This window comes from Sorex fumeus, unplaced genomic scaffold (genome assembly GCF_029834395.1).
Source record: "Sorex fumeus unplaced genomic scaffold, SorFum_2.1 ptg000039l, whole genome shotgun sequence".
Taxonomy (NCBI): Eukaryota; Metazoa; Chordata; class Mammalia; order Eulipotyphla; family Soricidae; genus Sorex; species Sorex fumeus.
The window spans coordinates 26,486,903-26,502,706 of NW_026606096.1; the positions used below are offsets into that span (position 1 = coordinate 26,486,903).

General features: G+C 48.9%; 1 protein-coding gene across 1 annotated transcript; it reads right to left on the bottom strand.

The window, feature by feature from the left end:
• Window positions 1-2,473, bottom strand: TLR2 (toll like receptor 2). Its single transcript, XM_056119092.1, has one exon. The coding sequence runs from the start codon at window positions 2,366-2,368 to the stop codon at window positions 17-19; it is 2,352 nt and encodes a 783-aa protein (XP_055975067.1). The 5' UTR covers window positions 2,369-2,473; the 3' UTR covers window positions 1-16.
• Window positions 2,474-15,804: the final 13,331 nt, after the last annotated feature.

Genomic DNA, 15,804 nt, shown 5'->3' on the forward strand with positions numbered 1-15,804 from the left:
CCTATTTTGGAGGAAGCTAGGACTTGATTGCCTCTCTCAGACTTAACCAGAAGCCCCGCTGCTCTTCTTCATTATGGGGCCACTCCAGGTAGGTCTTGGTATTCATGACCTTGCGCAGTTTACAGAAACGCTGGGGGATGGCCCTCTTCTCTATGGGCTCCAGGAGGACGAGAATAGCAGCGTCGTTGTTCTCGTCGAAGAGCCGGAAATGGGAGAAGTCCAGCTCATACTTGCACCATTCGCTCTTCACAAAGCTTGCCGAGAGCACAAAGATGGTTTTGTGGCTCTTCTCGATGCAGTCAATGATGTTGTCGATGATCCATTTGCCAGGGATGAAGTCCCGCTTGTGCAGACACAGCTTCAAGGGTGGCTCGAAGTGCTCCAGCTCCTGGACCATGAGGGTCTCCACCCAGTAGGAGTCGTGCTCGCTATAGGACACAAAGGCATCATAGCAGATGTCCCTTGGAACTGCCCTCCGGGGCTTCCTCTTGGCCTTCAGCCAGGCCCAGGTCATTTTCAGATACCACAGTCCATGGAAACGGTAACACAGAACCACAATGAGCAGGATCAAGAGGAGAAGGATGCAGCATGTGACGGATACCAGAGCTGCCAGGTGACACTCAGTGACTGGAAGTTGTGTATCCTGAACCCGCTGGCCCCGCACGTAAGTGGGTGAGTCGCACAGGTAATGATCTGGCCAGTCTCTGAGGAGCTGGGCCAGCCCTGGTTGCTCCCGCGTGAAAGAAAGGAACTCACAGGAGCAAATAAAATTGTTGTTCCCCACGTCCAACACCTTCAGCTCTTGAAAAGGGTCAAGTTCCTCCTTGGAGAAAGTATTGATCATATTCCTGCGGATGCTCAGGACTCGCAAGGCAGGTAAGCAGGAGGCGCTGGGGAGTGTCTTCAACTTGTTTCTGGAGAGATAGAGTTCTCTGAGCTGTGGCAGCATCAAAGAAAAGGAATGGAGGTTGTTATTGCTAACATCCAACACTTCCAAGGTGGCGGGGAGGCAGGAGCTCAGACTGTTCATCCGGGTGCTGGATAAATTCAGGTGGTTTATCTTTTCAGGCCAGCGACACGTTGCGGGCATAGAAAGAAAACTATTCTTGCTGATATCGAGCTTGGTCAGATTTTTCAGCGTCAGCAGGATGGTTGCAGTCTTTTCCAACGACGTCAAATGATTAGCCCTTAAAATTAAGGTTCGGAGGCAGGGCCAGGCACCCTCACAGGCGGAGTTGCTCAAGTATTCTTCCACCATTAGATTGTCGCTGAGATCCAAGTACTCCAAGGATCTGAGGTGCTGGGAAAGGGAGCAGGGGACCAGGAACACCTTGCTGTTTTCTATCGTGATGCTTTTCATGCTGCCCAGGAGGGAATAGATACTCTGCAGGTCATAAAATAAGAAGAACTTGGGGATCCGTAGGGTCCTAATGGTCAGCGTCTCCAGGCTCCTGACGGCTTTCACCTGTTTCTCAGACGGGTAAAAAGCTCCCTGTCCATAAAGGGTGCAGTCATCGAACTCTGCTTCCTGCACACCTGGGGCGTGATTCAACAGACTCAGCAGCCCACTGAAACTTTCATCGGTTGCCTCTACGCCTCTGAAGGTGAGCTTTCTCATCAGGGAACTGCCTTTGTAGACAGGGAGGTCTGGATAGTGGAAGTCTTTTAGGTCAGTCCCTCTCAGTTCCAAGGATTCCACAGAATGGAAAACATCCATGAATATTTCCAGCAGCCAAACGTGCTGCTTCAAATGCAGAATCAGGTAGTGGATATGCTGCACGGATGCCAGGCTCGTGGGCTCATACGTCTGCAGACTGGAAGCCTCGATCTCCAGTTGCTCAAGGAACATCAGCCCAGCCAAGTCCGTCTTCTGAATCTTCATGAAAGTAGACCTATGCCCAATCCTCAGAATTCGCAAGTGGGTGAGAGGAGAAAAAAGAGGCCTTGCCCCAAGTGTCTGATAAGGATTTTCTCGTAAATCTAGGTATTTCAAGGAAGACAAGGGCCAGAACCAGGAGGATGATAAATTTGATAGTTGGTTATAGGATAAATCTAAATATTCAAGAAGCCCCAGGGAACGGAAGGAATCTTCCTCTATGCTGTTTATTTCATTGAACCTCAACTTCAGTGTCTGGAGGTTCACACAGCCCTGCAGGTCAGTCTTGCTCATGAAGGAGATCTTATTATTGGACAGATCAAGGCTTCTCACTGCTGCTGTGAGCCCAGAGGGAATGCTGTGGAAGTCTCTAGAGCGGCCATCACAGATGCCACTGGGGTCACAAGATAGGGTGGTCTGAGTGGAGACTCCTTCTTGGGAGAGGATGAGGATGGCCCCCAATGTCCACAGTGTCCACCAAGCACGTGTCATTGTCCAGCAGTTCAACCTACAGAGGGCAAAGGCTCAAATGAGTAATTGTGTTTGACCACCTATGGTCACTGAGTTCCCAAGAAAACATTTCACAGAGGTAGAACACGCAGACACGCAGGTACACTCATGCACAGACACCATGGCTGCAGGAAACACCAGTGAGGCAGAAGGAATGTAAGGAAAGAGACAGAAAAAGAATGTCAGGGCTGGCGAGACAGTGCAGTGGGGTGAGCACTTGCCTTGCACACTGATGACCCGGATTTGATCCTGCCGTACCATATATGGTTCCCCAAGTCCCTCCAAGAGCGACTCCCAGTACAGAGCCAGGAGTAAGCTCTGAGCACCAATGGGAGTGACCCAAGCATCCCCCCCACCCACCCACCAAAGAACTTTTTGTGGCACAGCTCCTGCCATGGATGAGTGTAGCTCTGAGTTCAATCTTTTGCACCACCTAATGTTGCCAAGTGCGTGACCCCAACACCCCTACCACAACAAAAATAATTCTCTATCACAACTGGGAATCTACTGATTTATTGATAAAGCCATAACTTCCAGTTTTTGTGGGGATTTTTTGGGGGGAGAGCATGGTTTGAGTTACACCTGACTATGCTCAGAGCTTACTCCTGACTCTGTACTCCTGACAGTGTTCAGAGAGCCATATGCAGTTCTGGGGATCAAATTGTGGTCAGTCGCATCCCAGGCAAGGGCTTAAAACCCCTGCACTATTTCTCTGGTCCCAAGGCTTTCATTAAAAAATAAAAGAATAAATAAATTAAAAGTTATGGTTAATTCTTAACCAAAAATTAAGAATTTTGAATTCTTAAATTAAGAATTTAATAATAAAACCATTTAGACTCCTCAGCATCCCTAGAGTCCTTTGAAGTTATAAGCTGTGAAATATATTTGATCCCTGGAGTAAGTCCTGGGCATTGACCAAAAAAACAAAAACAAAATTGTTTGTAGAAAGAAATTTGAGTTCTGGGTTGATGTGATTTTTTTCCTTCCTTCCTTCTTTCCTTCCTTCCTTCCTTCCTTCCTTCCTTCCTTCCTTCCTTTCTCATTTTATTTATTGATTGATCTATATATTTTTTTGGCTACACAAGGGAGTGCTCAGGGATAAGTTGTTCCTGAATTACTCCTGGGGGTGCTTGGAAGACCATATGGGATGCCGGGGATCAAACCCAGGTCAGCCGATTGCAAGGCAAACCTGCTGTATTATTGCTCGAGTCCTGATCTTTTTTCTAAAGACAGTTTTCTCTCCTGCAACTGCTGTGAACACTAGTATTTCAGAAGCCATCTTAGTTAGGCATACCATTTCTGTTATTAACACTTGACATGTAATCTCTCTTCCGGTTTCTCCAGTACTTTAGAGCATGGGGCAGATAACTCAATGTAAGGAAGACACCAAGAAAGGAAAAGACAGTGACTAAAGACAATGACTAAGTGACCGAGTAGATGCCTAGCTAATGAGAGATGTGGGTCTGGACAAAGCAGGGGGAAAAAAATCATCTGCTTTGAGAATTCAGAATGTTGCCAGAACAGGCAAGACTTACAGTGCCAGGCTTGGGAAAGGAACAGCACTAGAGACGACGTGCTGTGAACTTTTGCTGATCCAGTGGAGTTTAAATCCTGCGGCTCATAGTGAAACTGTAACCAGAAATGAACGTTAGGGTTATTAGGACTGTGGTGAATGGGTGAAGAGAATTGGGGAAGCCTCTTATGCCAAACGGCCAATAGAGAACTGAAACATTCTCTCCATGAGGGCATGGGCAGGGAGAAAGCGAGCCTTACATGAGTAGGGACCTAAAATATCTCCACCCTCTGGCCCAAAAATCTCACCCACCTGAAAGTTGGCTCACCTGAAATCTGTAAGGAGTTGAGGGGGGCTGGAGTGAGACAGTGATAAGGAGTTTGCCTTGCATATGGCCAACCAGGTTCAATCCCTGGCAGATGCTCCCTTGAGCCCACCAGAAGTGATTCCTGAACACAAAGGCAAAGTGTAGGGAGAGAACAAGAGAGGGGAAGGGATTTTGGGGGGGGGGAGAAGGGGAAGGAAAAGAAAGAGAGAAGAGACAGCCCAATCTGTCTCATATACTGAGAGAATAAGAATTTTTCAGAACCAAAGACAAGTATAAGTCCCTGATTACAAATGCATATTGGAGTCCATGCAATAAAGAAAGCAAAACCTCTTGCGTGAAAATAACCTTCCTGGGCAGCAAAAACATACCCATCTATCCAGACATTCAAAGACTTAAAACTGACTTTGTATTTATAGATTCTTGTTGAGAGAAACTCTTCTAAATATATGGTCTTCAATAATATGAAAAAAGGAACTTAGTAAGAATAGGTTGGTAAGGTGTTTGCCTTGCACGCATTTGACTTCAGTTCCAATCCTGGCACCCCATATGGTGTCCTGAGCCCACCAAGAGTGTTTCTTGAGTGCAGAGCCAAGAGTAACCCCTGAGCACCACAGAGAATGGCCCCCAAACAAACAAAACAGTAGGCTGAAAGAAGCACCAAGGAGTATTTTTAACTGTAATACTAGAAAAGAAAAAAGATTACAGTCAACAACTCTCCAGTAGCTTTTCAGCTTGAAGAAAAAGGAACTGAAACCTTAAATGGTGAAATAATTTTGACAAGCAAGCTTATTGTTGCGAAGGAATAAAGTCACCTCCAACATATTTAGGATAAAATTGCTAATTCAATACGGTGTGGTGGAGAAATAACGGGCTCTACCAGGTCCCAATAAACCCAGGCACATAAAACCCGGGCATAAGGCAGAAGACCACAACGTCGAGGTGTGTGATTATTCTGTGACAGATCCACAAAGAACCAAACTGCCCGTCTCTGGACGATTATGCTATATGACCAGTGACTGTAAATCAAGCTCAGTCACTAAATGCCAAAAAAGATATTTAACAACCAAGTCCTGTTCTTAAATAAAGGGGAAAATAAACGAATAAAGCTGTCAGCTTGTGGCAACTTTCAGAAAATGAATAAATGATAAATACTCCCTCTCCCTTTCATAACAGGAAGAACCTAAAATACCAATGAATGCGTCCTTTGCAAATAATCACTGGCTACTTCCTTCTCACCGGTGTCTCTATTTTCAAGTCAGAGCCTGTTCCCCGGTTTGTTGGTTTGTTTATTTATTTATTTACTTTGCAAAGATCTGGGAGAGTCATAGTATGCAGACAAGACCCCTCGCAAACTTAGAAGCATGTGAACCCCGCGGACACCCCAGGAAAACTAGCTTTTTGTTCCGCTGGATTAAGCACGATCTGAACAAAAAGTTCTCATGGTAGAAATTCAAGTATAATTAGGGGAACTCCAGAGGCTCAGCTAAGAATCTGTCTCTGCTTCTGTGCCCGACGTTCTTTTCTAACCTGATATTCTGACCGGATAATCATGCCTCCGGCTCCGGGTTCGAGCGTGCTGGGCTCCAAGTCCCAAATCCTGCCCCCTTCTAAGCCTCCTGAGAACCAGAAATTCCCAGAAATTGCCCAAGGTAACGGGGAATGCAGCCGCCCCTCCAACATTCAGCCTTTGCAGCATGCGGGGATGCAGGAGTGGATGCTCTGGAGGTGGGGAGGGGTCTGGGGGATGATTGGCGGCGGGGTGGGGGGCTTTCCTTGCCCGCGTCGCGTTGCCCAACTGGGGTTCGGGTGCAGCCAAGCGCAGAGCCGGGATGCCTAGCACACCTCCCGCCTGGACCTACCTGGGGGAGCCGCGGCACCGCCTCCAAACCGCGCTTTTTCGCTGCTCTCGCACGGACGGGGCCTGCTGCGGGGGGTGGGGGGACCCCGCAAGACAGACCAGGGGCAGAATGCGCGCTGCAGAGCGCCCGCTGCTCCCGCGGTGCCCAAACACCCACACCTGGTCGCCCGCACGTGACGCCAGCTCAGACGACTCGGTGCCCCGCGCCCACGAGGCCGCCCTCGCCCGCGGCTCAACTCGGCGTCCGTGGGTCCTGCTGGGTGGGTGCCTGCCGCGGGGCAGAGAAAAGAGAACCGAAATGCCAGCTGCGCTCACGTGGGGCTTCCCCAGGCGCAGATGCCAAATTGCGCAACTGGTGAAAACGCCCTGCTTTCCCGAAGTCAGGGGCCTCTGAAGCCGTCCAGCTTCGTTTCTTCTTCCCGCCCTTGGCCATCCCCGGGAGTATGAGTTTGCTGCTCATCCGCACCCCCTTTTACCTGTCTACGCTCAGCCGATTTGTCTCCACTGTCCTTTGGCATGCAAAGAACTGAGAGATCATCCACCACACAAACACAGGAAGATTTTGCAAGACGAGCAACCTGGATTTTTTTTTTCTCTCAGTCTTGTAACCCTCCCTGACATCCTCTCACCATCTGAGCCCTACGAAGCTCTCTTATAGCTAAGATTAGAACCTGCTCCTCCTGGGCTGCATTTGTCTGTGTTTCTCCAAGTAAGCTGCTCAAACACTGTCCTCCCGTTGTTTATCGATTTGCTCGAATGGGCCCAGTAGCATCTCCATTGTGAGACTTGTTGTTACTGTGTTTGGCATATCAAATACGTCACGGGGAGCTTGCCAGGCTTTGCAGTGAGGGCGAGATATTCTTGGTAGCTTGCCAGGCTCTCCGAGAGGGGTGGAAGAATTGAACCCGGCTCAGCCGGGGCCAGCTGCACGCAAGGCAAACACCCTACCACTGTGCTATCGTTCCAGCCCAACAATAAAACAAAAAACAAAACAAAACAAAAAACTGAGACTGGATTTCTACATGGTCACTGAATTCAGTATGTGTCAGACAGTGAGATATGCTGATGCACTGTAGCACTGTCTTCCCGTTGTTCATTGATTTGCTCCAGCGGGCCCAGTAACTTCTCCATCGTGAGACTTGTTGGTTCTGTGTTTAGCATATTGAATACATCACGAGTAGCTTGCCAGGCTTTGCCAGGAGGGCAAGATACTCTCGGTAGCTTGCTGGGCTCTCCAAGAAGGGCCGAGGAATTGAACCTGGGTCAGCCGCGTGCAAGGCAAACGCCCTACCGCTGTGCTATATGCTGATAAGGGAAATAAAAAGACACTTTAAGAATTCAGCTGCTTGGGGCTGGAGCAATAGTACAGTGGGGAGGGCGTTTGCTTGCACACGGCCAACCTGGGTTCAATCCCCAGCATCCCATTTGGTCCCCCAGCACTGCCAGGAGTAATTCCTAGCAGAGTAAGGAGTAACCCCTGAGCATCTCTGGTGTGACCCAAAAAGCAGGAAAAAAAATTCAGCTGCTTGGGATGCAGAAATAATACAGTGGGTAGGGGGCTTACCTGGTTCATTCCTGGCACCCAGATAATTCCCCTCCCCAGCCTGCCAGAAGCAATCCCTGAGTGCAGAGCCAGCAGTAAGCCCTGAGCACTGCTGGATGTGGCCCCAAAACAAAATAAATAAATAAATAAAAATTCGTCCACTTATAAAAGTCATAAATGACATTTTATGAATCTTACCTATCTGTAGCTAAAGTTGATCATCAGCACCTGAGATTAAAAGTTGAGGAAACTCAGCCTTCTTGCCTCTTCTTTATCCAGGAGAATATGTCACACAACTTGCAAATGGCAGAATTGAGACTTGACATCAGAATTTCACCCTCAATCCAGGCCTTTCCCTTAGCCTGCTCCATACCCCTTATGCTCAAGAAAAGCCTCGGTCTCTCTGTCTGCCGGTTACCAGCACAGGCCAGAGCAGCCGGTGTTTCTGCTGCTCTCACCGGGCAGGTCTCCAGGGACACCCAAAGGCTGCTGTTGCACAGGTGCCTTAAAGCTAGGAGGTTGGAATCTTCTTGCTCGCCGTATGGACAGACACACCTGGCCCAAATGAACTCCTGGAGTCACTCTCTCAAAGACTTACAATGAGTACTAGCATTATTTGTGCTAAGAAATCTGTGACTATTTAGTGTTTGTTTTTTGGGTTTTTTTTCTTTGTTTTATTTTTGGGATGGGTTGGGCTGGAGCAATAGCACAGCGGTAGGGAGTTTGCCTTGCACGCAGCCAGCCTGACTGAGCCAGGTTCAATTCCTCTGCCCCTCTCAGAGAGCCCGGCAAGCTCCTGAGAGTATCTCGCCTGCACGGCAAAGCCTGGCAAGCTACCCGTGACGTATTCAGTATGCCAAACACAGTAACAACAAGTCTCATGATGGAGACATTACTGGGCCCACTCGAGCAAATCGATGAACCAATGGGAGGACAGTGCAGTGCTATTTGGGGGGGGGGGGGTCACATCCGGGGATGCTCAGGAGTTACCCCTAGCCCTGAGCTCGTAGGTCACTTCTGGGGATTTGAAGAGGAGGAGGTGGGGACTGAGTGCTGGAGATTGAACCTGGATTGGCTGCATGCAAGGCAAGTTCAGTGCCACTGTACTATTACTCTGGCCCCACAGTAGCTAATTTCTAAGATGTCTCCCATTTTATTCAGGGCCAGAGAGATAGTACATCGGGTAAGGCACTTACCTGGCCAGCAGCCACCCTAGACTCAATCCCATATGGTTCACATAGCACCACCAGGAATAACCCCGAGCATCATTGGGTGTGACCCCTAAACAAACAAAAACAGGTTTTTCACTTTTTAGTTATGTGGGAGTGGTTTAAGGACTCAGAGAAGTTTGGTAGGTCGGACAGACACTGAGGGTAGAAATGGTTGTATGTTTATAAACGCAGTCTAAATCATTAAAGACACTTGGTTGGATCAGCTTGTAAAAAAAGGATAGACCAAAAAAAAGTGCCAAAAGTCATTTTACCAATATGATTATTATAAACAGGTCCACGTTAAAATCAGTAACTTAGGTATTAAATCCAAAGGCCAAAGCAAACTCTTGAATAATCTCTTTTATAACAAAACCATTCTGAGGACATATTTTTTTTTTAAAGACAACATTGACAAAATTGTCATTTAAGAAAAAATTGCGATGCCCGAGAATAGTACAGGGGGAGGGCACTCACGAGCCCTGTAGCTCACTGACCCTGCCCAGTTCAGTTCCATGCACTATCCCCAGCATACCCCCAGGGGTCACTCCTGAGCACATAGAAATAGTGCTGAAATAGTCAGAAATAGTCCCTGGGTACCGCAGGGGGTGGCCCATCTCACCTGTCCCCCCGCCCCCGCCACAAAACAAAACAAAAAACCACCAAAACTTAGTGGTCTGGAAGATGATGCAAAGGTTTTCTATTTGGAGGGGCCCTAGGTTCAGTCCCCAGCACCACTAGGAGTGACCCCACCGAGCAACAAGCCTGCGTATCCTCCGGTACATCCAGGCACAGTTTGATTTTCAAGGAAGCACACCTGAACCCCATACGACCTTCAGGGATGCTTCTGTTCAGACAAAGCTCAGCAGATGGCTTCCCACCTGCTTCACTGCGGCTCTCCCTCTGCACCGGTCACCCCTACCCCTCCAGCCTACCTTCCTCTCTACTCCCGTGTGTCCTGTGGCAACTCCTTCCCTTCCTTTGGCTCTGATAGTTTCAGCTTTCAATTAGTTGTCTGGATCCAACCAGATGTGCACTCCCACCTCACTGCTCCAGCCAGCTCAGATGACCCAGAGACTGTTGGTGAGAAGTTCTAGTGTCTTTGATGGCATTGTTCCATGGCATTGCACGGCATGTCCCCAAGGAGTTCAGATCCAGGAACAAGACTTCCTGCTCACATATGAGAATCCCTGTCACTTCCTTCACTTTTTTGGGGGGGTGAGGGGGTCACACCGGCAATGATCAGGGGTTATTCCTGACTTTGCACTCCGGAATTACTCCTGACGGTGATCAGGGGACCATATGGGATGCTGGGAATCAAACCCAGGTTGGCTGTGTGCAAGGCAAATGCCCTACTCGCTATGCTATTGCTCCAGCCCCACTTCCTTCACTTTTAAAGAAGAAAACCACTTCCTCCAAGACTGGTCTCACCAGGCACCATTTGGCTATGCCCTCCAGCGTGTTGGCTTCTCATCTTCCCTCTCATCGCTGAGGAGGATGGCACCTGCTCTTAGACTCCCGCTTCTCTCCCAACCCTTCTGGGACCACAGTGGTCTCTCTCGCTGCTAACAGAACAGAGCCACCATCACCAAGGCCTCTCAGCACCTTCCTCACCAGGTTGTCCTCTCCCTCCCCCAGGCACTTCCTGGACCCACTTGTTCTCACTCATGTCCCACCTCCAGATGAGAATCCAGCCTTCGGCCCTCTACTGCCTCCTTGTGTTCCAGTCAACCTTTTTCTTCTCTTCCTTACCTTGTGTGGACTGGGGCAAACGCCAATCAACGTGGGAGCTCACAGCGGGAAGGGCTGTTCTCTTGACCTTGTGTGGAGAGTCATACTTGACCCAAACTTTGCTGATTTCACAGGAGAGGGTTCCTTCGTCTTTTTTATAGGGAAAGTCCAGTCTGGAAGTTGCCCCCTGAGCATCTGAACATGCATAACTTCTGCTTGGAGTGCTAAGGTGCCCGCCCAGACCCCAGGGAAAGAGGGATAGTGCATAGGATCTGCATAACACTCTTGGGCTGGAGCGATCCCACTGAGGGTAGAGCATTTGCCTTGCACGGGGCTGACCCGGGTTCGATTCCCAGCATCCCATATGGTCCCCAGAGCACTGCCAGGAGTAATTTCTGAGTGCATGAGCCAGGAGTAACCCCTGTGCATCACTGGGTGTGATTCAAAAAACAAAAAACAAACAAACAAAAGAAAGAAATAGTCCCTGGGTACTGCAGGGGGTGGCCCATCTCACCTGCCCCCCCCACAAATCACAAAATCACAAATCATCCTGTTATTCGTCGATTGCCTCGAGCAGGCCCCAGTAACGTCTCCTTCATCCTAGCCCTGAGATTATATTCAAGGCTCTTTAGGAGAATGAGATTCATCATTGTTACTGGTATTTGGCATATTGGCTATGCCACGGGGAGTTTGCCAGACTCTGCTGTGTGGGCAGGCTACATTTGGTAGCCTGCCAATTTGTCCAAAGAAGGAATGAGATAATAAGATGTCATAATAAGATATCGCACGGCCGCATTTGCGGCCACGCGGTTCCGGGAACTGGTTTTTATAGTCTCTGAGTCTTGGCCGCTGATAGGATTACACGGCACCAGGGGGCCAGTTGGTGGGTGTGACCCCTGCCTACTGGAATTTGGAGGATCTGGGTGGAGGATGCTCAACTCCAATCTGAGTAGGCTTGGAGATCTCGGGCCCGGAACCCACGTGACTTTGTCCCTCTGCCAGTACCTTCATGTGTGCGGAGAGTGGTCTCAGCATGGTGGTGGCTGGTCCTGGATGTCTTTGGCTGCTGGAGCCCTGGTCGGGGCGGGGAGGAAAGCTCAACCCGCTCCCCTCCAAGGGGCCCCGGCGGCGAGGACAGTCAGGCGCGGGGGCAGGAGACTGCCAAACAAACAAAAAAACACCAAAACTTAGTGGTCCAGTGGGGCTGGAGCAATAGCACAGTGGGTAGGGCATTTGCCTTGCATTCGTCCTACCTGGGTTTGATTCCCAGCATCCCATATGGTCCCCTGAGCACCACCAGGAGTAATTCCTGAGTGCAGAGCCAGGAGTAACCCCTGTGCATTGCCGGGTGTGACCCAAAAAAGAAAAAAAAAGCATAAACTCCAATAACACTCTTGCATCTCCACAGACACTCTCACCCGCTATGCTGTCCACGCAGAGGGGAGGGGACATAACCGCCCCCATAGCCCCTGTGTGTCTTCATTGCCCCTTGATAAAAACTATTTCTTTACTCTAAAACCATGTGAAATACGGAAAGCTTCACGTCATCCCACCAGCAATAAATGAGATCGACATGTCTGAAGCTGTACCCAGTTGAAGTTCTACAACCCGTCCCCCACCATCTTTCTCCTTTATGCTCCTGTTTTCTCCTCTGTGACAAATTCCCAAGCTTGCTGCAAGCCTCCTGCTTCTGCAGAGAGCAGTCATCTGTCTGACTCTCCAGCCTGTGCTCCCCACAAGACTATGCTATGCTTTGCAGCGCTTTTCCAGGGGTCGGTGGGCTCTGCCTCCCTTCATCCTCTCAGGGACAACTCCACCTTTTAGCATTCTGAGAAAGTAACCACCCCCCCAAGGTATTCCCCCACTTCTCACTTCTGCACTTCTACCCACACTCTTTCTGCTACCGTGGAAAGAGGGATTCTTGTGCTGGATGATCAGTCCCTGCCTTGTGTGGTCAAGATGGTCACCCTCCTGTCTCTCAAGGAACCAGCTGCTCTTCACCTCTCCCCAACGCCTCTCGCTCATCCTATTCCCATGTTTCCTGTCACTCCAGATGGTTCCGCCTCCCTCCACCCCCCGCCCATACTAACACATGCTCAGGTCTCTTCCATGTGCACTGAAAACCAAACAACAAAAATCTCCCTCAAACTACTCTCTCTCTCTCTCCTTTCCACAGTCCAACTTCAGACCGAACCATTTGCACTTCCTGCTTCTGATTCTTCACTCCTTGCTTGGTCTTCACTCTCTTCCGGTTTCCCTTCTCTGCCCTCTTTTCTAATCAGTGCCGGAGGGACCTCTGTGACAGCTTTAACCCCCAGCTGTTTCCTGACCTGTCAGAGTCCCCGCCGTGCCAGCCTCTCCTCTCCTTCTTCAAACACTCCCTCCCTTGGCTTCCATGACCCCAAGTACTTCATTTTCCCTCCTTGCACTTGCCTGGTTAAGTCTCACATGAAAATCCGGCTTCTCTGGCAGGCCGTGACTGGATTTCCCCTTACAGAAAAGGGAAGAAGTATCCTCCTCCGAAAAACCCCCTCTCGGGAGACGCAGCCCAAGAGGAGCTGCTCCTAGGCTCCAAGCAACGCGTCCCGTGGTGGTTCAGGCAGGCTTGGTCGGCTTCCCATGCCTGGTCTGGGCCGAGCTCAAAGCACAGAGCAGTGGAGCTGGAGCAATAGGATAGTGGGGAGGGCGTTTGCCTTGCATGTAGCCGACCCGGGTTCTATCTCCAGCATCCCATATGAGTACTAGCAGGAGTAGTTCCTGAGTGTAGAGCCATGAGTAACCCTGAGCATCACCGGGCATGAACCCAAGATCACAAGATCACAAGTATCCTGTTGTTCATTGATTTCCTCGAGCAGGCACCAGTAACGTCTCCTTCGTCCTAGCCCTGAGATTTTAAAAGAGCCATTTCAATGCTCTTTCAGGATTAGGAGAATGAGACCCATCACTGTTACTGGTATTTGGCATATTGAGTATGACACGGGAAATTTGCCAGACTCTGCCATGCGGGCAGGATACTTTTGGTAACCTGCCAGGTTCTCCAAAGGAAAATATAAGATAATAAGATGTTGCGCGGCCGCAAATGTGGCCACGCATTTCCAGGAGCTGGGTTTTATAGTCTCTGCATCTTGGCTGTTGATGGGACCAATCTGGTTCTGGCAGCAGCTGATGGGTATGACGCCTACCTACTGGAAGATGGGGGGTCTTGTTGGAGAAGGCCCAGTCCCAATCCAAGTAGGCTTGGAGACCTCAGCCCTGGGACCCACATGCCTGGGTTCCTCTGCCAGAACTGGCATGAACCCAAAAGCCAAAAATAAATAAATAAAAGGCACAGAGCCAGAATCCCTCTCTGCACCGAGCCAGGGGCCGGCCCTGGGACAGACGGGACAGACGGGAATTGGAGGCAGCCTCCCTAAGTCCTGTGACCTCCAGGTCCCTAGTGCAGCCAGGCTGGCATTTGGCTTCAGAACAGAATAAAGATTCCAGCAGTCAAAAATAAAATAACGTCTTTCTTAGATACACACTGTTCTTCCAGGTCCCCGCTTCCTTTCTCTTTTGGTCTAGAAATGCTTCCTTTCAACTTCAGGGCACTGAGCTCAGTTTGCAACTGGCCTCCCACTTGAAAAGCCAGGCTTGTCTCTCACTAGGCCCTAAACAGGAATCCAAAACTGGTTCCACTCCCTACCGTATCCTCAATGCCTACCCAGAACCTTGCATGTAGTAAGGATTTAATAAGAGTTTTTGTTTGTTTGTTTTTCTTTTTGGGGCACACCCAGCAATGCTCAGGGGTTACTCCTGGTTCTGCACTCGGGAATTACTCCTGGTGATACTAGGGGACCATATGGGATGCTGGGGATTGAACCTGGGTCGGCCATGTGCAAGGCAAACACCCTACCCACCGTACTATCACTCCGGCCCCCCTTACTAAGAGTTTTTTAATCAATATGTAAATTAAGAAAAACGATGGGAAAAGTAAAGAAGGGTGAAATGGAGCAGTCAGCCAACACAGGCGGGCAGGTCAAAGCCCAGGTGGGGATGGCAGGATAGGATGCGATTTCTCCTGCTGAGACCCTGCCTTGTGCGAGGATCTCTGCTTGCTGTTGCATGATCATTTGGTCCTAAAACACATCTATGAAGCAATTATTATCTGCATCTGAAACTAAAAAAGTGCAGAGGGCTCAGGAACGATCACAGAGTTGAGATTGGCATTTCAATTTCCAAGCCCACTTGCATCTCACAAGCGTCTGTGGACCACGGCCTAAACTTCATGATCATGCTAGATTTCTCAGTTCAAATGTGAAGAAGCACCTTTTTTTTTTTTCCTAGTTTTGGACAATTGTTGCTCAGGTGCATGACATCATTGAAGTACTATAAGCTCACAGGAAACTCTTAAGCAAAAACTTCCTTGTCTGAAATTATGTCATTTGCAGTTTTACGTCCAAGAAGGAAGTTGAATGATGATTAGTAATAGCTCAAGCATGGGACACTTTCCAATGACAGTTCCTTTTTCTTTTTATTAAAATGAGGCTCTTCAGAGTCCCTCACAGAATGCTTGGCATCCAGGAAGAGCTCAAGGTTAGCTATCATCATCATCATCATCATGAGACTATCATTGGCATTCCTGGATCATTGCACTTTTCACTCATCGTTTGCATTCACATGAAGCACAGGTTTTTATTTTTGGACCACATCCAGTGGGCTCAGGACTTACTCCTGAGTCTATATTCAGGGATCATTTCTGGTGAGCTCAGGGGACTATACAGGATGCCAGGGATCAAATCTGGGTCCACAGCATGCAAGGCAAGCACACTACTTGTGTCATTTCGGCTAGGGTCTGACATTTTTTTTTAAATTTATTTATTGAATCACCGTGGGAAAGGTTACAAAGCTTTCAGGTTTAGGTCTCAGTCATGCAAATATCAAACACATTTCCCTTTACCAATACTTTTTTTTTACCATGAAGAACCCCAATAAAACCCCACCCCCCACCCCTCCCAGTCCCTGTGGGGCAGATGAATTCTAGTTAACACTCTATCTGCTTTGATTAGATTCATTGTTTCAATAAAAGATTCACCACTATTATTTAGAGTTTACCCCCCCCCCCAAATCAGACATGCTGAAAAAGCATTGTGACGTGATTTGCTTTCTACAGCTGGGTTCAAGAATTAAATGTTGGTTTTGGATTTCTGCTATTTTACTTATTGACCCTGGAAGTATTTATACTGAAAGTCAGATAGTTA

Excerpts from the sequence above, each read along its gene's own strand:
- TLR2 (XM_056119092.1), bottom strand. The coding sequence starts at position 2,368 with ATGACACGTGCTTGGTGGACACTGTGGACATTGGGGGCCATCCTCATC.